Source organism: Macrobrachium nipponense, chromosome 4 (genome assembly GCF_015104395.2).
Source record: "Macrobrachium nipponense isolate FS-2020 chromosome 4, ASM1510439v2, whole genome shotgun sequence".
Taxonomy (NCBI): Eukaryota; Metazoa; Arthropoda; class Malacostraca; order Decapoda; family Palaemonidae; genus Macrobrachium; species Macrobrachium nipponense.
The window spans coordinates 74684022-74706062 of record NC_061100.1 but is presented as its reverse complement, the minus strand read 5'-3'; the positions used below and the strand labels follow the sequence as shown (position 1 = coordinate 74706062).

At 37.0% G+C, this 22041-nt stretch overlaps 1 protein-coding gene across 1 annotated transcript in view; it reads right to left on the bottom strand.

The window, feature by feature from the left end:
* Positions 1-14358: 14358 nt before the first annotated feature.
* The window catches only part of LOC135211402 (transmembrane protease serine 9-like), a 46312-nt gene continuing 38629 nt past the window's right edge, over positions 14359-22041 (bottom strand). Inside the window, exons 8-17 of the mRNA XM_064244714.1 lie at positions 21527-21719; positions 20609-20748; positions 19716-19836; positions 19377-19553; positions 18374-18536; positions 17662-17755; positions 17252-17432; positions 16106-16245; positions 14901-15030; positions 14359-14507 (exon numbers count right to left, since the gene is read on the bottom strand). Coding sequence (XP_064100784.1) covers positions 14449-14507; positions 14901-15030; positions 16106-16245; positions 17252-17432; positions 17662-17755; positions 18374-18536; positions 19377-19553; positions 19716-19836; positions 20609-20748; positions 21527-21719 — 1398 coding nt within the window. The 3' untranslated portion in view covers positions 14359-14448. The remainder of the gene's footprint in view (positions 14508-14900; positions 15031-16105; positions 16246-17251; positions 17433-17661; positions 17756-18373; positions 18537-19376; positions 19554-19715; positions 19837-20608; positions 20749-21526; positions 21720-22041) is intronic.

Below are 22041 nucleotides of genomic sequence, written 5' to 3'. Positions count from 1 at the left end.
ATATATAATATATATATATATATATATATATGTGTGTGTGTGTGTGTGTGTGTGTGTGTACATATATATATATATATTATATATATATATATATATATATATATATATATATATATATATATTAGACCAAAGTCATATAAAGGACATAAGCAAAGAGAGGGACAGTGTAAAGGGATAATCCTGAAAAACGAAGAATTAAGCATCCGACCAAAAGATCAAGAGAAAAGGCAGAGTCTTAATCAATGACGCATTCATGCTTCAGTGCTGAATAGTGATTGAGTAACGGTGTAGAAAACGTCCAAAATACTAGCTGCTGTATACGCATCTACCCAGCACTTTCTAGTTTTCCTCTCTATCTTTCTAACGCTTCCAAATTGATATATTTTTTTCCTTCGGAAAACCACCATTCAGCATTCTTTCCACGCAAATAGACATCTCAAAGTGTTCACACTTATACGTACATTCCAATTTTCTCTCTACCATATATGTAAATCATTCGTCTCTAAGACTTCCACTTTCTCCACTGTATTCGTATTCAAAATTGGCACCACATGAGTTCTTACCGGTAATGTTTATTATATTTGGTATCTTAATAATACTATGAAATAAATTATATAATTTGGAAATACTTCAAGGTCAACTCAGAATTTCCGTAACGGAATGAGAAACCTATCAATTTATTATTAAAAGGGTTGAATTTTCGAAATGTTAATCACAGAACGTTATAACCTGAACGAAATTATCTCGTAAAAACTGGCGTGTAACCTAAAACCAACTTCGCTGAGTTTTATAGTATCACTTATATTGCAAATGCTTACGGGAACCTCAGGAAAATTTATTCATGAGATTCACTGGGTGTCTGATGAAGATGGGAAATATCCTCGAGGAAATGTAATATCGATGGCGTAAAAATACAATTGAGGAAATGAAAGGAAGAAAACGTGGGGAAGTGAGGATAATAACTATTTGAGGCCTCCTGCGTGTGCATTTATAAGCGTGTACGTTTGTGTGAGTGAAGTTTCGGAGATTCTATATGTACACTACTTTGACAGTCTTCTATGACCATGTATAATAAACTTATCTCGTGATCACAAAGTGAAGCACTAGCATTATCAATTGTATACATTACAGAAATTTACGAAAGGCCTATTTCGGTTGTAATTTAACTAAAATATAAGAAAAAAACGATATAACAAGAACAGTCAATATGTGGTCGAGTTTGATAGTCTAAATCAGTGGTTCTCAAACAGGGGTTCACAGGAAAGTTACCAGGGATACTTGGATCGCTGACGAAAAATATCTTGAAATATGCAGAGAGAGAGAGAGAGAGAGAGAGAGAGAGAGAGAGAGAGAGAGAGAGAGAGAGAGAGCAAAACAGTTAGAGAAACAAATAAGAGAGAGAGTGATTGTGTGTGACGGAAACGTGGTCCATATCATGTCGCTTTACGTTCCAACAGCAGCTCATTTTATTCAGCTTAGTAAGTAATTGCTAGTTACAGGAACCTGTAGTTTGATTATTTATTTGAGGAAAGCCATTCTCCTTAACTTTATTAACTGTGTGGCCTTGGAGCAGTTCACAAGAAGTATTGGTCGGACCTCACCTACAAATGAACTTTTGTATTTATTAGGCAGGTGGACTGGATGAGTTGGTGTGCAATGATTTGGACTGTATAGCTGTGGTTTAGCTTAGGTGTTGCACCTATTCAACTTGAGAAGTCATAATATCTGTGGCCTACAGAATTAATGCTCCCATGCTGTTAATATTTAGGTGGACCCATACACATTGTGGTTAGTATTATTGGTTTCATTTATGTAGCAGTATGTGATTTAATTAGAAACCCTCTCAGTGCTAATGTTTTTCAGTTTTAAGCAATTTTTTTTATTTAGCTACAGTAATTAAAAGGTATATATTATTTGCAATGTTATACTAGAATAAGTGGATTTAGGTGATAAGTAATTGATATTTTTCTGTGATTTCAATTAATGTAACTTTTTACAGAGACCTCGTTCTCATAACACCCTATGGAAATAAAGTTAAGAAACCTCACGAGCATTCTCACTCTTACCCACTGTAACAAGAATGCGGTAGCAGTAATACTAAGTGATAGGTAATTGATGTTTTGCTGTCATTAAAATGAATGTAACTATTCACAGAGGCCTTGTTCTCGTAACTCCTTATGAAAATAAAGTTAAGAAGCCTCACATGCATTCTCACTCTCACCTTCTTACTGTAACAATCATTCGGTAGTAGTAGTAGTCTCATATTGTCAGTGTGAGGCGATGATGTGTAATTAGGTCTTTCCAATTACTTATTAGTTTAGTGCGAGTTAAGATTCAGGCTAAGCAACACACGATATAGAAGCAACAGGTAGTCCCACGCGCAGGTTCGATGTATTTTTATGTAACCAACCATAATCACTGACGTCACACTACCCAGTTGAAGCGACAATTTACTGTTGTAAACATATGGATAATTGCCTTTTTTAAGCTTTGAAATGCGATTTAATAAATATCCCTCCATAGATTTCAGCGATGAATACGATTTTGGACATATGAAGTATTGTAGTTCATGTGAATATCGATGTTGGAGAAATCGAATAGGTGAAATATTGCAGATAAGTTTTTTTTTTTTTTTTTTTTGTGAAACTTCTAGAAAATGAGGGGATCCTGTAGACTGAGGTGACAGGATTTTTTCCACGGTTTCTTAAAACTTCCCTGTCTTGGCCTTGTGTGTATTTGGGGCCTCGTGAAATGTTTTCAAGTTGATTTGCTTTTGTTAGTTGTCCGTTGGCATGAGTCCGCCTTTCAGTTCAAGTATTTTGTTAAATTAACATAGTTTAATTTTGTGATGAAATTGGGGTTACAGTTTTCTCACAAAATTAAGCTGTGTTTATTTAACAAAATATATGAACCGAAAGGCGGACTCGCGCCAACGGATAACTCACAAAAGAAAACGAGGTCCCAAATGCTAACAAGGCCAAGGTAAGGAAGTTTAAAAACCCTAAAAAAATCCCGTGACCTCAGTCTCCAGGATCCCAGCAGTCTAAAAGTTTCACACGGAAGACCTTATCTGCAACATTTTGCTTATTCGATTTCTCCAATATCGATTTTCACATGAACTACAATATTTCATATGCCCAAAATCGTATTTACCGCTTAAATCTATGGAAGGATATTTATTAAAAAAAACATTTTAAGGCGTAAAAAGGCAATTATTCCTATGTTTACATAAGTAAATTGTAGCTTTGACCAGTTTGTGTGACTACAAAATCACATGCACACATGAGTCCCAAATTCGTCGCTAGAGCAGGACTACCTTGTCATTACTATATTGTGAAGCAACATATGTTAGCATAATGATTGGTGAAAATTTTTTATTTATTAGTGTTTTGTGAATAGTAGGATGGTTACTCCAAGCTTGGTTTTCGTTGAATATGTGTACTATGTAAATGAAAACTGGACTTCAATGTTGAACATACCTTGAGGTAAATATGAATTTTGAATTAACCGCCAGTTGAATGAGTTATGAAAATACGTCCAGTACCGTAGCCTTCTTATATATGACGGGACTATAAACATGTTTACAGCTATTTCCCACTTTTGGAAATAAACTCTGAACTTGCTGAGTATGATGACAAAAAGGAAGTTATAAAACCTTTGACGCTAATTACAATCCAGTAGTTGAAAATGCTGATCCAGGAAAAGGGATTAAGCTCAAAGATAGAGTAGCGCTTTCAAAGACAACAATCAAGATGATCTTTTGAAGACATTGGTTTCATTTAATATGAAATCATTAATGCCTCAGACAGAAATTAGGAAGTTTAGTGTTGACTATACTCAGTTCCAGACATTTGTGAAACCATTTGATAGTATCAAATGTTGATGATGGGACAGCTGAGGTAGAGCACTCAAAAGCAATACGAGAGATTGTTAGGAAACTGCCCTATTACATTCAGGAATGTTGTTGTTGTCCCTTAAGATAACTTTCGTGAATTATACAATGACTGATATTACTCGGTTCGCCAGATCTTGTTGGTATATAGGCTCACCTAAAAGGACAGCTCTCAACCCTTACACAAGGACAGATGAAAAAAGGACAAGGAAAACTTTACAATTTTATTACAGAAATAGACCCTACTCTCATGTGCACGTAACACTAACAGCCTTACCTACACTCAGCAATAATTTCCCACCAACTTGGTTGGCCACAGCGAACACATGACTCCATGGTCATGGACAAAATGAACTTTGTTTCCAAAATCATGGGTAAAATTACAACACTACACATTCACACTGACTGAGATCACTTCAATTTTACAGTAAACCTAAACCATACCCGTTAATAACACTACTTATAAGGGAACTCACGGTTACCACATGGTGTTGAAAGAAATCTTGGTTTGGAACTCGGAGCGAATTTACACGTGTCCTACCTGCTTGGACTCTATAAAGGGAAGGAAGATCCCCATCGCTTGAGGCACGCTTGTCCTTGATCAGTTAGTCATTTTTTTAGTTTCTAAGTTTCTTATATTAACTACAATCCTTCAGTATCAATAATAATTTCATCTTGACAAATCATACTGAAGTGATCTCAGAGATCTCATATGGATTACACATTAAATGGCTTCAACACAAGAGAGAACCGTTGTGTTTTTGCCGCCAACTGACTTCTCATGCGATTCTGCTGTGGATCCTTGGCAGTTTCAAGTCAAGGAAAATGGCACACACATTTTTAACGACGTCCTCTACCCCAAAAGAAGGGTAGGGTCCCAGAGCAAGATGGAAGGTTCAGATTGGTGAGGCTAGGAGTATGGTCTCAGGGTGGTCGAGGCCTAGAGATGTATGCAGCACTATGATACAAGTCTAGCTTTCGACAACAACACTTATTGGCCCTACTGAGTGATCACTCCACGCAACACTAATCAACAAAGGATAGCAACATCATGCCACAGAAAATAACAAGCAAACAAGGAACATCAATAGAATTAGCAATGTAATCATCAAGGCAATATCAATACAATTAGCAATGCAATCACCGAGGCAATATCAATACAAATAGAAATGCAATTATCAAGTAATATCAATACAATTAGCATTGCAAATATCAAGGCAATATCAATACAATTAGCAATGTAATAATCAAAGCAATATCAATACAATTAGCAATGTAATCATCAAAGCAATATCAAGGCAATATCAATACAATTAGCAATGTAATCATCACAGCAATATCAATACAATTAGCAATGCAATCATCAAGGAAATAACAATACAAGTAGCAATGAAATTATCAAGCAATATCAATACAATTAGGAATGCATTCATCAAAGCAGTTTCAATGTGAATATCAATGCACTCATCAAGGCATCGTCAATATCAATGCAAATGGTAATAGAAACTTCAAGGCAATATAGATGCAAGCAGCAATACAAACAAATCAGCAACATCAATTCAAAGACAATGCAGGCAATTAAAGTATATCAAGGTAATAGGCAAGACGCTTAAAAAGGCAATCATTAATACAATATCAGTATGAATGTTAATGCACTCAAACAGTTTCTGTTTATGAATTAGCAAATGAATTGTGGCTCCTTGTAGAGTGTCCTTCTAATTATCGTCTGTATCAGAGAAAGGTAAACCATGTACTTTTTGCATAAGCAAACTGTCTTCATCAAGGGGTAATACATTTCATTTTGTAACAAGAGATTCTTTTGGCACATCGGTGTTCATTCTCATTCATACCAATACGGCCTTGCATTGTATCAAATCAATGCAAGCGAGTTGCATAATGTTCCTTCCTGAGTCACATCAGGGGTGGCTTTTGACCCCGGGTAAGACACGAGTTACACTTGGACATGAGAAGAATATAGTTCGTTTCAAGCACATACTACCCATCTTGTTGAAGACATCTGCTGACCGCCCTTGCTGGTCGCGTGAGGTGTAACAACAATAACCTAACACCTCTAGATCCTTTCCCTATTTTACAGTTTGCCTCTAACTGGTTACATTAACTACTACATTGCTGTCTTTCACCCACTCTGACATTTTCTGTCTTTTCTCAATTGCAGCCTTCCTTTTTGGCCTGGTTTCTAAACCGTTTAATGTTCCTCTCAGCCCTTCTCAAACACTTTCTGCCTCTCTCTCACTCATCTCAAGTCTTACAGTTTGTCGAGTTACTCTCTATATCATTCCCTACCTGGTTCCACTTGTCTCCCTCGGAGTTGTTTCCATCCACATTCTCTCTCTCTCCTCTCCTTCGTCGTCGCCGTGAGCATGCGCTTCCCATGGGACAATGTGTTCTTCAGCTCGGAGGTGTTTCCGGCCCTTCAAGAGCACCTTTACTGATCTCATTACCCTTCCTTCATCAGAGTATACTGCGATAATTCTTCCAAGGGGCTAATTGCTGTGCTTCCGTTGCTCCACTTTAATTAACGCAATGTCTTCCACATAAAGTGCAGTCGGCTTGCCTTCCCAGAAGTCATGCAGCTCTTGAAACAACCTCAGGTAACCAACCGTCCCCCCAAACAGTGCTTGAAAGTTCAAGTGTTTCTGTGTTAGGTGGATATATTGGTGTTGCAGTTGCCTAGTGGTCAATGTCTGATACATCTCTTCATAGGGAACCACTAGCGTGAGCAAATGTATCACATTGTCTCTAACGAGATGGGAGGGCGTGAAGACTTCATCCTGCCTCGCATCTCCCTTGTACATTAGTGGGTGGTTATTGACCGCCACTTCAACTTCTTTTATTAGGGTGTGAAGCTGCTCATTACTAAATACATTTTTATCTTAGGGTGGTCACAATCTTTTGAAGAAACCTCCCTTCCAGGGAGCTCTAGGGTTCTGGAATATCCACTTTATTCCCCTTCTCAGGAGGAATCGTTGAGTTATATCTTCATCATACACCCCTCTCAAGAAGGTGTTTGTTACTTGAAAGGTCGTGGCATTGTCACTATAGATGCTTGATGGCGCTCGGTGCGAGGCAGCAAATCTCTTTAAGAGTAACACAAAAGTGTCAGCATCGAGCCAATTGCAATAATCTAGGTATAATTCACAGCCGGCTAGACAAGTTATGATCAGGAGGTATCATACCCCCCATTCAACCGTTGAAGGGTTGTAACAAGAGTGTTCTGTCAGTTGGGAGGGGAGTAAACAGTTGAGTAGGGGCCTGAAGGCTATAATACAGGCTCTGCACCTCCCCGCCACTCACTTGGCTATAGCACTCAATCCTGGGCTCCAACATTCCTGCCGAAAGAGTGTGATTAGTACATTAACACCACAGCGCATGTGGGTGGTGTGGTGTTCAAGGTACAATGTAACTAAATGGCCTTTTGAAGTCAAAAATATTAATCATTCTTACTATTGGATACATTTGGCAGCTTACTTCGTGTATAGATAATACCATTTCTTATCACTAAACTTATCTGATTAATGAAATTGTTGATGTTCGCAGGTACTAGCACTCCATTCTCTAAGCAGTCACACACTAGGAAAGTGGTGCGGTTGTTCAACGTAAGCTAATTTTAAGAGAGGATCTGCTTGGCAGCGTCCAAACTTCAGAACATATCTCATTATTCTGATTAAAGAAACAAAATCAATGCTACTCCCCCTTATTTCCAATAATTCTGTGGGCAGAGTCAGGTTCCATTCTTCTCGTAATTCTCTTAGAGCAGTAACAACTAGGACTCAGTGTTGATCGGTTATTCATCACAGTTCACTGGCAGTTCAGCATGGCCCTTTTGATGAAGTAAAGTGGGTTCTTCATAACACAGGAGATTCTGGCCATGCCTTTAAATGTAGAGCCTCGTGTCAGGATAGCAGCTGGGTTGTGCTAGGTGAGTACATATTGAAGATCAGCTGCCTAGTCCTGTTGGATAGAATTGATTTACAACACAATTATTGATATGAATGTATTCCTATTGCCTTCTTTGCTAGCTACCCATGCTATAGCCACTTTACTACCTGTCCAAATTGTTGATTTCTGGAAATTTATGAGTCTATTCAGATGTTTCCCCAACTCTAGTCCGGGAATGGTTAATATAGCTTGCTTCCTTGGGGTTACCCTCATTTTCGATGTCAGGATGTTAACTTGTCCCTCGGCCTGTCTAACATATGCAACAGCAACAGCCCCATAGGCTTTGCTAGATGCATCAGTAAAAAGATGGAATTCAGTGTCTCCTAACATGATTCCCTTTTTGAACTTTAAGGTGTGAATGTGAGCAAATTCCTTAAGAATCTTATTGGCTTGTTTCAGTCCATCCGTACTTAAAACATCATCCCAACCTATTCCTGCTTCCCATAGATCATAGAGGAAGATTTTACCTCTCACAAAAACAGGGTTTACAAGCCCTAAAGGATCGAAATCGGAAATGAGCCAAGACAGAAGCTTACATTTCATGAGTGTGGTGCCCTGCCCACTCCCACTGATCCCCTTACATGATTTCAGACTCAAGCAATCACTCTCTCTATCTCAAATCATGCCTAAAACTAATATTTCCCTAGGCTCCTTGCTTCCTATTTGTTTTTCAAAATTCATGGTATGTGAGCCTCATCTAGCAATGATTTCACTTCAATGTAACCCCTCCACATCTCTAAAGATTCTGCTAAAATGTCTGAAGGACGTTCTCATAATCCTTTCTGTAGCTAGGATCTTTCTCGAATTGCTTTTCTAGTGCATTCAGTTGTGCAAGGGCATTACGATAGTTGTTACTAGGTCGTTCTGACCCACAGTATTCCATGGCAACATGTTCTAACGTGGTAAACTGTTCATGTGGCACGATACCAATCATGTCCAATTTCCCCCACACATGGATATCCATCTTGACCTCGGCTATCCTTCACACGAGTAACGTGCATGAGGTGGAGATATCTACTCCCTTTAGCGCCCACTGGGGCACCCTCCTGTATGGTGCAACTCCATTGTGAGTAACAAGCACACTAAATCTGTCTACCATCTCCATTCCTATTATGAATAAATTAAAGTAATCCTTCCCAATTAGCAAATGAAAATTTTTCAAAATATCTCCCTTTATATCCTCATTGGCCATAGTACACCCTTTACTCTGCTGACCCATATGTATTCTATACGGAACAACATCAAACTTCCCCTTGACTATTTGTGAGCCAAAGGGTGCAGTATTCAGTGAAACACGATTTACCACAGGTAATTTAGTTTTTGCATCAGCCAATTGGAATTGAAGCTATGTTGGCTACTCGCATCAAGAGACAAGCGAGACTGTAATGGTTGCTCACAGGCATACAACAGTGCTGTAGCTGTGGGTAACAGTGGGGCTGGTAACTCATCTGAAGGCTTATTCTTTACCATTTTTACGTTCATGCAACGTTTTTCATTTCTCTCTTTTATTTGGTTTCTCTGATTTACGTTACGACTAGGATCAGGACAGCCTTTATTTTGGCTCTTAATAGTCTGAGATACTACATCAGGAGAAGGTCGACTGGATGGTTGGAAATTGGACCTGGGTGCCAAAGGTGTATTGGATCACAATTTACTATTATCATTCTCACAAAATAGACTATGATGTTATCCATTATATATTTAGCAGTTGCTTTTGCTACTGCACTGCTTACTACTGTGTCCAGAGGCAATGCAATTAAAACACTTACTTGACAAGATCAACTGGCGCTTCTTTGCTGCGGCATTTATATGCTTTTGGCAATTGAACGTGGAATGGTCCCCATTGCAGAATGGACACAACCCCCGTGGGAGAAGTGTTAGTTTCTAATGCCTTTGATCGTGATGGCTGTGATAATTCCACCCCTCTCTGCAAGGTATCATCTTCCATACTTCTAATAAGGAAGTCCAGTGCTTCAAATAATTCATTTATATCATAATCACACTTTCGTAGAAAGCCTACAACCTGTTGATATATCTGACCCTTTGATAGCTTTTTTGATTTATCAAAATAAGCAACATCCCCTGGTCTAATGTGGATCTGCCTAGTCTCTTTATCTGCTCTATAAACACAGTAAGTTCAATAAGGAAATTCTTCAATTCTACATAGTTACATTTAGGGATAAAACTATCGGCTAACCCCTGATGCAACATGACCAGTGGCTGATGCTGGTTTCCATAATATTTCTATAACAAGTCGAGTGCCACAAAGTAGTTGGCTGCAGTTACGCTCAAGTCTTGAACTACCGTGAGCTGTTCCCCTATAAGAGATCCAAAGAAGATACATAAATTTGGTCACGTTGTCCAGATCGGTGTACTGATGCACGTGTATATTAAATAGCGCCATAAAGTTCGTGGATTCACTTTTTTCACCTATGAACACTGGTAACAGGAGCGCCTTTAAACGAGGTGGGCATGTTTTTGGCTGTGCTGCACTAGCCAGGACACCAATCTGGTTAATTAAAAGAGTGGTTGTTTGATAGGCATCGTCTAATGTTTTTATCATTCTACTTTCAAGGGCCAGTTCGAATTTGACTATACTCGTTAAATACAATGATCTGAGCTGCTGTTCATCAGCCTGTATCCTATCCAGCAAGTTCTGATAGACATTTACATTATGAGAATCGATGAGATTCCTTAGGACCAAGTCAGGGGAGCAGCTAGGACAACTAAAAGGGTTTCAATATGAGTCTCAAATTACAAGCAACACAAGGGTGAAAGGAAATGACACCGCCCTTATTCTTACTTTAGTAAAGGGACTTTTAAGGGTAGTCTAGCATTTAGTTCACCTGTCCAGTGTGGTACGCGCGCTCACTGCAGATTAACCTCATCTGGCGGTTGAGAAATGCGCCGCTCACATGGGCATCAAAATGCACTCTATCTCGCATTTGGCCCGTCCTATAACCCAACGGGTTCATAGGCACATGTCACACTCCATAGAGTTTTTGTCTGGCACAATATTGTCTAATTTGTATATTGAGGCCTTTCACTCTCATGCTGTTTTCTTCGGGGCTGATGCTGAAATGATTCGCTTCATGGTATTCCCTGTCTTCAGCATTGCAAAGAGCCACAGTGTTAGTAATTTCCCTCACTCGCTCAATGAAGGCCTTCAGTCTGTCCCAAACTTCCTTGGTGGAGCCCTGTGCTAGATTTTCACCCCCAAGATATACTATGGCCAGATTGTATTACCGACTCCAAAAGGGTAGCACATCAGAGGCTACATTCAAAATTAGCACGCCTGGTCTGCACTAGATTTCGATCTCCACCCCCTCGTTCTGCAGGAGGTGTGTTGTTAATTATGATTGCCCCAACAGTACGACTCGAAAAACCATAATTCACTTGCTGTTGCTTAGGGACTGGTTGCTTAAGCCTATCAGGTTCAAAGGACCAGCAAAGTGTCATGAATTATTCAATGACTGGTATTACTGGGTTCGCCAGATCTTGTACAAGGACAGATGAGTAAGTGTTTCAATTGCTTTGCCTCTGGACATAGTAGCAAGCAGTGCAGTAGCAAAAGCAATTGCAAACTATGTAACGGATGACATCATAGTCTAATTTGTGAGAAGGATAATAGTAAGGAGGAGCAAAGCTTTACAATTTTATTGCAATAATAGACCCTACTCTCATGTGTACCCAACACGAACATCCCTACCTACACTCAACAATAATTTCTCGCCAACTTGGTTGGCCACAGCGAACACCTGACTCCACAGCCAGGGGCAAAATGAACTTTGTTTCCAAAATCACAAGCAAAAATACAACACCACACTAAACTTAAACCCTACTCATTAGTAACGCTAATTATAAGGGGACTCACGGTTACCACACAGTGGCAAAAGAAATTTAGGCTCAAAAATTGGGGCGAATTTACACGTGTCCTGACTACTTGGACTATATAATGGGAATGAAGATCCCCGTCGCTTGAGGCACGCATGTCCCTGATCAGTTAGTAATTTTTTGAGTTTCCAAGTTTCTTACATAGACTACGGTCCTTCAATGTCAACAATAATTTCATCTTGACAAATCATACTGAAGTGATCTCAGTGATCTCACGTGGATTACACATTAAACAACACAGAAATACTTCAACACAAGAGAGAACCATTGAAGTTTTGCTGCTAACTGATATCTCGCTCGATTCAAGTCAAGGAAAATAGTACAAACATTTTTCACGACAACAATGACGAGCAGAGCAAGTTTTGGAGACTTGGTTTCCTTTGTAGAGGAAGAGGCTGAAGTGGGAAATGATACCTCTTATGGGTGTGATCAATTCAGCAAAGGACAGAATACTGATAAAGTGCATCAAGGAAGCAAGAAAAGGAGACAAGCCTCATGTAATGGCAATGTGGAGACAACCATTTTATGTATAACTGCAAGAAACTAAAGGATATGACTTAAAATGAATGATTTGAGATTATTAAAGGCAAAAAACACTGTTACAAATGTCTAGGCTATAGACACACTGCTAAAGTCTGCATCCGTAAGCAAACTTGGGATGTTTGAGGTGGAAATGACAATACCCTGAGGCACAGAGAACCTGATGTTTTCAACACGTTAACAAATAATACAGGGGTGAGTGTAACTTCAAACATATTATTCGAGTCATGCAAATATGTTAGAATGAATATCATTCCAGTTAGAGTACATTTGCAAGATGGCAAGTCTGTGGCAACTCATGCATTTCTCGACTCGGGTAGCTCTGCTACATTCTGTGCAGAAAGCTTGGGCAGAAGGCTTGGTATAAAACTTGATGGTAAAAAGAGACTCAAACTTGACGTAGCTTTTCTTAGATATCAGAATAAAGTTTTTGATAGTTTTGTTGTTTATGACCTGGCATTAAGTGACTTGGATAAAAATAATTTTTTGAAACTAACAACCAGTTATGTTGTAAATAATATTCGTGCAAGTGCACAGGATATCATTGACAAAAATTAACTTAAGGACAGGCCACACCTTTCAAATGTGGAATTGCCTTGCTTGTACTCTGAAGTTGAGACAGGAAATGGCACATCGACAATAATGGAACTTTGGGAGGTAATTCATAGCAGTGTAAAGAATGGACCTTATGCAGTATGCGCTATACTTGGATGGTATGTACGTGGGTTACCTAGCAAAAAATTTGGATTGTCTAATCAACTTCACAAATGTCGTTGACAACAAATAGGTCTAGTTTGCTTACACTCATGAAGTCACCGTGATATCTAATAAAAGCAGATTGAATCACATTTCTACGAGTTATATTATTACAAAATAAAACAACTTTTGCCTCCTCCCAGTGAATCATATGATTGAAATTATTAATGTTTAAAAATAAAGCATTCGGCATTTGTCCCGTTCTCACACTATATTTGTTGTTTAATTCGGGTCTTCAGTCCCTTCTCAGCTTGTCCTATATAAAAACTCTTGCAGTTCATGCAAGTAAATGCTGCCCTGAGAAACTTTGGGAGAATTCTTTATTAGTATTTTTTTCAATACATTTGAAAATATAAAAAGATATTAAGATTCTTGCAAAAACTAGGAACCGTCCATAAAAGATCATTATATGGCAAAATAGGTTTCCTATACACTGAATATTTAAGGCCATTTAGAGTACGGTGAACATTTACATCTAAAATAGAGCGATAACCATCACGTTCTTCTCTCATTTTTAGATGTAAATGCTGCTAGTCAGTGTTACTAGCAGGCCATTATATCATGATCCCTAATTCTGGGTGTTGGAGTTGGTATGGCAAAAGAGGTAATCAATTGAATTTTGTGTTTCTTTATCAATTACTTACATGGCTAAATTCCCGTAGGGGGGTAGTGTTGTCAGTGGGCCTCATATGGGGCACTGTAGGCATTACTAAAGGTTCTTTGTAGCGTGCCTTCGGCCCCTAGCTGCAACCACTTTCGTTCCTTTTATTGTAACTCCTTTTATATTCTCTTTCTTCATCTTACTTTCCACCCTCTCCTAACACTTGATTCATAGTGCAACTGCTAGGTTTTCCTCCTGTTACACTTTTCAAACCTTTTGCTCTTAATTTCCATTTCAGCGCTGAATGATCTCATAGGTCCCAGTGCTTAGCCTTTGGCTTAAGCACTTAAATTCTATATTCAACTCAACTTCTTGGTTAAAGGGTATTTTACTATCCAATCTGTTCTTGTCGGAGAGCGATAGTCGTTGTTTCATGAGTATACTGAAATAATTGTGATTATCGGATATGGAAAATTTTTTATATTTTATGTTCTTAGAACTATTGCAATTTCAATAAAGAGATTATTTGCGATTTTGCTTTCCCTCTACTTCGAGAGATTCATTCTGCCATTACTTTGTCACTGTAAACTTATTCATAAAAGAGGATTGAAATAAAAAACTCATATTAGAGTTAGACGTTTAAGATAAGATTACCGATTACAACCATATTTATAAATCCCAAGTATACCTTAGAAAGAAAAGAAGAATGCCACGATTTGTGAGTTTTAGGATCCCAATAAGAAACCTTTACTTTGAACGGAATGTTGGATTTTTTTTTTTTTTTTTTTCAAAATGTGGATGCCGGTTATGGCCTTGGGCAAGTTTCGGAGCCTGCTGTATTTGAAGATATCCATGAGAGGTAATCTAAGAAAAAAAGAGAGAAAAAAAAGGAAAAGTAAATATATAGAAAAAGAACAGAAATGCATACCAGTAAGTATAGTCATCACTGGGTTATAGGTATATCTGGAAATTTTACTTTAATTTTGTGATTGTTTATATCTGAAAAATTCAGTTTTGTCTTGATAATAGTTTTAATAGGTCTATAAGATATTTGTCTACTGCTAATTTTGTATCTTCTAAAATTCCATTTGCAAGTGAAATTTACATATAAATACTCTTCTTGAGAAGTTCCAAAAATAAGCATAATTTATTTACCATTATTTTTTTTAGCGATTTTGTTATGCGTTCATTAACTCTCCTTAACGAACATTATTCTCATAAACGTTGATCAGATTGAAAAATCTAATTTTTACTTACTGTTCACCCGGGCGTACACCCCCGGATTTCCAGCGGCTGCACATCCATAGCCCCAGGAGACCACTCCGATCTGGATCATGAAAGTCTGAGCTGCGTTGCCTGCTGTCACCATTGGGCCGCCTGAGTCTCCCTAAATAATGAACCACACGATGAATTGTTATAGGTAGCAAAATGATCAGATTCTGATTTGAGAATAACGTTTTTTATTGTAAACAGTATGATAGCGAATGCAGTTTTTTGGTCTTCTTCACGTCAATAAAGGACGCTAAAAATGAGTTGTAATTAAGATTGCACAATCATCTGTCTCTGGCCTCGTGGTACATACAAGTGGTAGGGCATTTAGCTCAGAAAGAAATAACAAGCGTCCAATCTCCAAATCAGATGGAGCGTTAAGTTTGTTAATCGAGGTTAAAAAGTATTTACATAGCTGCTGTCGAACAGCTACAGGCTACAGCTTGTGGGGAGAGGAAGGAAGAAAGGTGTGGTGTGGCGACTCCGTCCAAATGTATAAAGTACCATCACACAACTGCAAACGGGAGGGCTTCGACGTGGTATTCATCATTCTACCATATCAAAAGGATTTATATGATATTCACTCTTGCCTATTAATCCTCCAAGTAATCTTTGACTGCTTTCAATGTTTTTTAGATCGTATTATTTCATCACCATTCTTATCTACGGTGATAGTAAAAGCTCCTTTTCTTTCCAGTTGTATGAAATTAACTAATGGCTATGTAGCACAGATGTCTTATCTTTATTCAAAGTAAAATTCTCAATCGGACTTCCTCTGTAACAAGGTTTTTTTTAATCTATGCCAATTAGATACTATTTATATGTATATCTATAGATCTATATATACATATATACTATGTGTGTGTGCGTGTGCGCGTGTCTCTGTGTATGTATATATACATACATGTATTAGTACATACATATATATCTGTGCGTGCATGCAATGGTTATATATATGTTTGTGTCACCCATCTACCTCCATGATAGGTTAGCATTCTAACTCGTATATTCTTCTTACATCTGTGGCTTTTAATGACGGATATGTAAGTGCGCAAACTTTTCTCTTGAGGCACATTAATCTCTCTCTATCAATTTTGATATTGATACCATATAGACTCAGGGATCGAAATCAATATTCTTTTGAATGTTATTTGTTATCTCTATCGATAAATACGTCCAAAGAAGGTACACACCTGACAAGAATCTTTTCCTCCTGCATCCAGCCCGGCACAGATCATGTTACTTGTAATTTCTCCACTATATGCCTGGCTGCACTTGCTGTTAGTCATCGTTGGCACTGTTACCTCGTACAATTCATACGGTTGACTACCACCTGTAAGACATAATCACAAAACTAGCGACAAGATAAACTGGTTAGAAAGAGAAATGTTAATAGCTTGTCTGATTTAAGGAACAATAATGAAGAAACTGTAGACCGGGCCTCTTAGCTGAGAAAGAACATACGCTGAGCCAACAAGGATACCGTATATAGTACCTTGAATAACAATATTTTTACAGTTTTTAAGTCAGTATGATATATCTCAGATAGTGACTGTCCAGCATTAATCTGGATATATAGTCCATGAATAAAGCGCTGGTTAAAATGCCACTAATTAATTTAAATGATACCCCTCATATAAAGTACTTCCTTCATCTACGAAATTGTACAAGGATGCGTTCTGGTTAAACTTGTGCGTGCCACTTGCTTTCATGCATGATGGAATGACGGTAGGAGTGTACGTGATTGCGCACAAACAATGAAGCCACATTAATGGAATATAGATATTATTTGCTAGTTCTAAGTCATTTATCATTTCCCTTTTCCACGGATTAACCTTTTAGTTGAGCCTCTGTCTTTCTGTAATGGCCTATTTCAATTTTGGAATCCTTAGGCTTCTGTGTTTTTAACAAGCAATTGGCTTTTCTAACTGGGGTTACAACTGAGCTAGTAGTAATAATGTTATTAATACTGGATTCTAGAAATTATGTTAGTTATATATCCTAGTAAATGGTATTTTAGGCCAAGAGGCAGGGCACATAAAGGGCATATTTTATGGATACTGGGGCTTGGGATGAACACTAAAACATTACCTTTGAGATGGCTGGCTGCCCCCGATGTGACATAAATACCCTATTCACCTAAGCACAACTTGATGTACAGAATTCGATACTAAGCATCACCAACCACTACATACGCCTATTATGAATAATAATAATGATATTACTTTTCAAGAATCCTTTTTATCTTATGGACAAGCCTTGACAAAGGTTTATTAATCCCTTGTTAAAATCTAATCAATATTCAATGAGCAGTGATTCCTGCTCATTGGCATACCAACCTGAGGAGGTCGTTCCCCATCCTGTTACAATGGCATCTACATTAGCATAATCATTATTTGGATCTGGCAGGCACACTGGAGCAATCTTGTTGTCCAGTGGGAAGGATATTGGGGAGGAAAGTTTTAACAATGCCATGTCATTATCTAAGGTGGTAGAGTCGTATTGAGAATGGACGATGATCTGCAAGAGAGAGATACTATATAATTGTTATCCCCTTTTCTCTTTTATTCTCCGTGCATCATCTACATGCCTAAAGCCACCAATCGCTTTTTTCACATTAAAAAGGAAATGTAAATCACACTAAAATTATTTCAGCCCTGTAGTTCTTCTGTGATAACTTATTAATGTAGATTTAAAACAACAGTATGTGACTGTCTCACAGGTTTATAGAATATTTCTGAACACTTACATTTGATACCTGGCGACGTTCTGTTGAAGTCGTTTCTGAGGTAGTGCTCCAGTCATGTTCCCCAATAACGACAGTGAAATCAGATGGGCTGCTTCTGAAAGACGATTTGAATTATTATCAGAATAAAAAGGAGTATTAGATAAGGTTTAAAATAAGGTATCTTAGAATGTTCCAGCACCAAATTTCTTTGCGTATTGTAATAAAATTGTGCATAAAAACGTATTTCATAATAATATATATATATATATTATATATATATATATATATATATATATATATATATATATATATATATATATATATATAAGAGTCAAAAAATGAAAGTCTACTGGTCTCCCAACATTAATTCTATATAATGTTTTTACTAAATTAGTCCGTGGCGTGACATTGTGAATACTGCACGAGTTTTCTTTATATATATATATATATATATATATAATATATATATATATATATATATATATATATATATATATATATATTTAGAATAGTGGCTGAACTATGTAGCATTATAGTATCGAACTACAAGTAAAAGTATTTATTGTAAATTTTAATGTTATTTTGTTCGTCATATTCTAACGAACACTGATTTAGCTCTCTAATACTGAAGGATGAGCTAAAGAAGAAAATTTTTTTTTGGCATCTTTATATGTGTAGATGTGATCTAGAAACAGTTGCGTTACTCAAATATCCCAAGGAGTAGGCTTCTTACCCACTGACGCAATGGGCAGCTGTCAGGATCCACTGTTTGGAAATAATAGACCCTCCACAGAACGGTCTAGTTGACGTTGTTAATGCTACTTGCCAAGGATACTCATGTACTGTTGTTGGCTGACCTCCAACAATTCTTGTCACAGGGTTTCGTCGGCCACATTCTAAGATAGTGGAAAATCTTTAGTGATTGCGGTATCTTATTTTGGTGTTCTTTCGTAATTCATTTTCATCAGTGCAATTGCTATAGTTTAATTTTCACCAAGATTACATAATGGAAACAGTATTAGATTTTTTTAATGAATGATTAGTAGTGCATTTCTTAAATACTAGAATAGTGAAAATAAAGTAATAACTACTGTTATTTTTAAGATAAAGACTTAAATTTAAATTTAAAACTTAACTCTTTTGCACGATACGAATTAGACATTTAATATAAACAGTCTTTTTTATTTTTTGAGAACATGCCTTTTTTTCGGAACACCATTAAAAACTTAATTTGCATTAGAAATGTATATAGTTACCATTCGTGTAATATTTGCACAGCATCATCATTAAAAAATACAAATTGATTGATTATTGAATGTGCAAGAAGAATACATTGTCTACTCTTAATCCTTTTACTCTGGGAATATGTATTATCAACATCATTAACAAAACAATTTACCTGTGATAGGAAAACTGAACCACTACAATTTCTTTGTTCAGACAAAAAGGAAAGAAGAACAGGTGAATGGCCTGATGACGACACAGCAAATAAAGTGACATTGTCTTTTTATCTTACATCTTTGTCAAGAAAAGTCTTGGAAAAATTTCTTGAAACTAGCAACATAATAATGATTTTCAGTTCAACATAAACCAACCAAATTCAAACTGTCATATTTCAAATAAAGCAAGAATAATTAGCTCTCGTCATAATAAGTGTCTAGGTCGTTAACGTAGATAACTGATTTTGACTTCTCGCATTACGAGTAAATTCTTTAATTAATGGATATTATACTTACTGCAGCTGTCAGAAGGAGGGGGAGGGGTAGGAGGAGGAGATGGACCATTCGTTGGTGCTAGTGTTGTTCTTACTGGTGTTGCTGCTGAAGTTTGTATTGGTGTTGGTGCTATTGTACCATTACATAGAGTATTTGCACCATATTGCCCCATGACGTCTAATAAGGCTGACACATACTCTGTGGAGAATTTGTAAATCTTATTTTTTTCTATGAAATCATTGTTTTTTTTTATGTAAGTTTCATATTCAACTAGTTATTCAATTTGTACAGACAAGCTTATGTTCCTTTAAAAAAATACGGACTAAATCCGATGAAACCAAAATATTATAAGTGTCTTACGAGTAACTCTGGCATAAACTCCTGGGTAGTTTGGTCTAGCGCACCCATTGCCCCATGATGTAATACCGACTAAGACCCATCTGCCATTGTCTTCCACTACGAGAGGTCCACCGGAATCACCCTGTTTCAACAAGGCCATGATTTTCATTTGGATAAGGGACCACTAGAAACAAGTAAAACATGCTCCAGAGCAATCGAGTTTTCTGTACAGCGTATAATGCTGTATAAAGCTATCAGCTACCACCTGCCAACACTCAGTTGCTCGCCGGATGCGACCAAGGGAAGGTTCGTTTCACGCCTTCGGAAAGCTAATGGGTTACAATTTAGTATATTAAACTGTATATTTGATGGCTGGATGGTGGATGGTCAACGCAGCAATTTGCAGCCCTCTAACCTCAGTAGTTTTTAAGATTTGAGGGCAGCCAGAAAAAAGTGTTGATAGTGAAAAATTTTCATCATACCATAATGTTCATTATACCTTCATGTTCATTATACCATGGTGTTCAGTATGTAGACAAAGCCGTCAAAATAGCTTTCATTTACAGATAACTGAAAATGAAGCAGTGGAAATACAGATTATGTTAAGCCACATACATAAAACCGGAAATTGCTCATAAGTATCCATCATAGTGTGAATTATGTTTTATTTCTGATGATTCCTCTCTCAGCCCTCAGCGCTGTAACAATCCGAAGTGATCGTGTGCATTTCTATATTGAAGCCTAGAGCTTCTTTGTGTTACTTTTCAGATTTATTTAATTATAACTAATTAATGTAGACAATGAATTTCTCTCGAAGTCATAAATTAAGCTTAAATGATACAAAATCCCACTTTTCGCTTATATGAGAAGTTCCTTGAATAAGTCGAATATACCCATTCATGCATAATCCTTACCTGACAAGCATCTTTGCCCCCGCTAGGATACCCTGCACAAATCATGTTGCTTGTTATTGCACCGTCATAGCTTGCATTACAGGCTTCATTGGTTATTACTGGCACGTCCACTTCATTAAGGATATCTGGAGAAGAACCACCTGTTTGGAGTATAAATTTAGATAAGTTTTTAAAAGTCTATTAATTTATTTAAGAAATATTAACAACACTTTGGATCCTTGCTGTTTTGCCTATTTTAAAATCGGATTTCAACAAGTAGCTTTCGATAATTTCTTGTCATAATACCACACAATAACTTATAAAGGAAAACACAGTGAATTCACAGGTTTTTATTTAATAAGATTTTTCTTGTAAATTGCTAATTTACTAATAGATAGCAGTGTTTTATAACCTTGAGGGTTTCATCTATGATGCAAACATCTAGCTATCGCCGATTTTGTCTGTATGAAGAAATGAGTTTTTATCCTTTTTCAACATCCATATATCATCTACTTTTACTTCACCGAAAAATGCCATGTCTCTTATTCGTCGATTAATAAAGGTTTGGGAGAAATGGGCTTCTATTTGATTTCTATTGTTTTATTTTATTTATTCCCATACGGAAAGAAACATTGTTCTTAGAGTATTATAGTTAAATTTCAGGTTTATTCTGATAAGTCAGCTGCAGGTTATTCGTGTTATTCTTCAAGAAATTAAGGATTTATATGATCGGTTTGAGTCAATGAACAAGAATTATAATAAATAAAGAAATGAAGAAATTAAGTTATTTCTCGGTAACATGAAGCAACTAAAATTAATAACACGCAAATAGACGTGAATGCCTGTAATGATAGCAACAATATAAAATAGAAAAGATTTTATATTGTTTGTCGTAGTAATAATGACAAAACCATCAACAGTTACTCTGAATTTCTTTACCTTCGGTCAGTGAGCCCCAGCCTGATGTCACAGCCTTGAAGCCACTGTAGTTTTTGGAAACATCTGGAAGGCAAACAGGCTTCACCCTTTCACTAAGTGTTACAGGAGATGAAAGCCAAATAAGCCCAATGTCATGATCCATTGTTGATGAATCATAAAGATAGTACGAACCAACGTCAGCTATGCCTAGCCGCTGTTGAAATGTTGTTGGGTTATTTAAGTCGTGAGCTCCAAGAAGAACCTCTACTTCTCCAGTGTTCGCATATATATTGAATATTCTGAAAGTGAAAAAGCAACCAGTATACATCTGGATGTAGAGGAAAAATGTGTATTCTGTAAAAATAAAATAATGATAACCATGATGATATACCACATTCAGGAAAGTATCAGTTCAAAATGGTGTATTTTCATTTGCATATTTTCTTTTTCTTTTTTACAGCAGAATTATATGGAATTTTAAAGGCCTTAAAGGAAGTTTTAACTCGGAATGAAAATAATTTTATTATATATTGTGA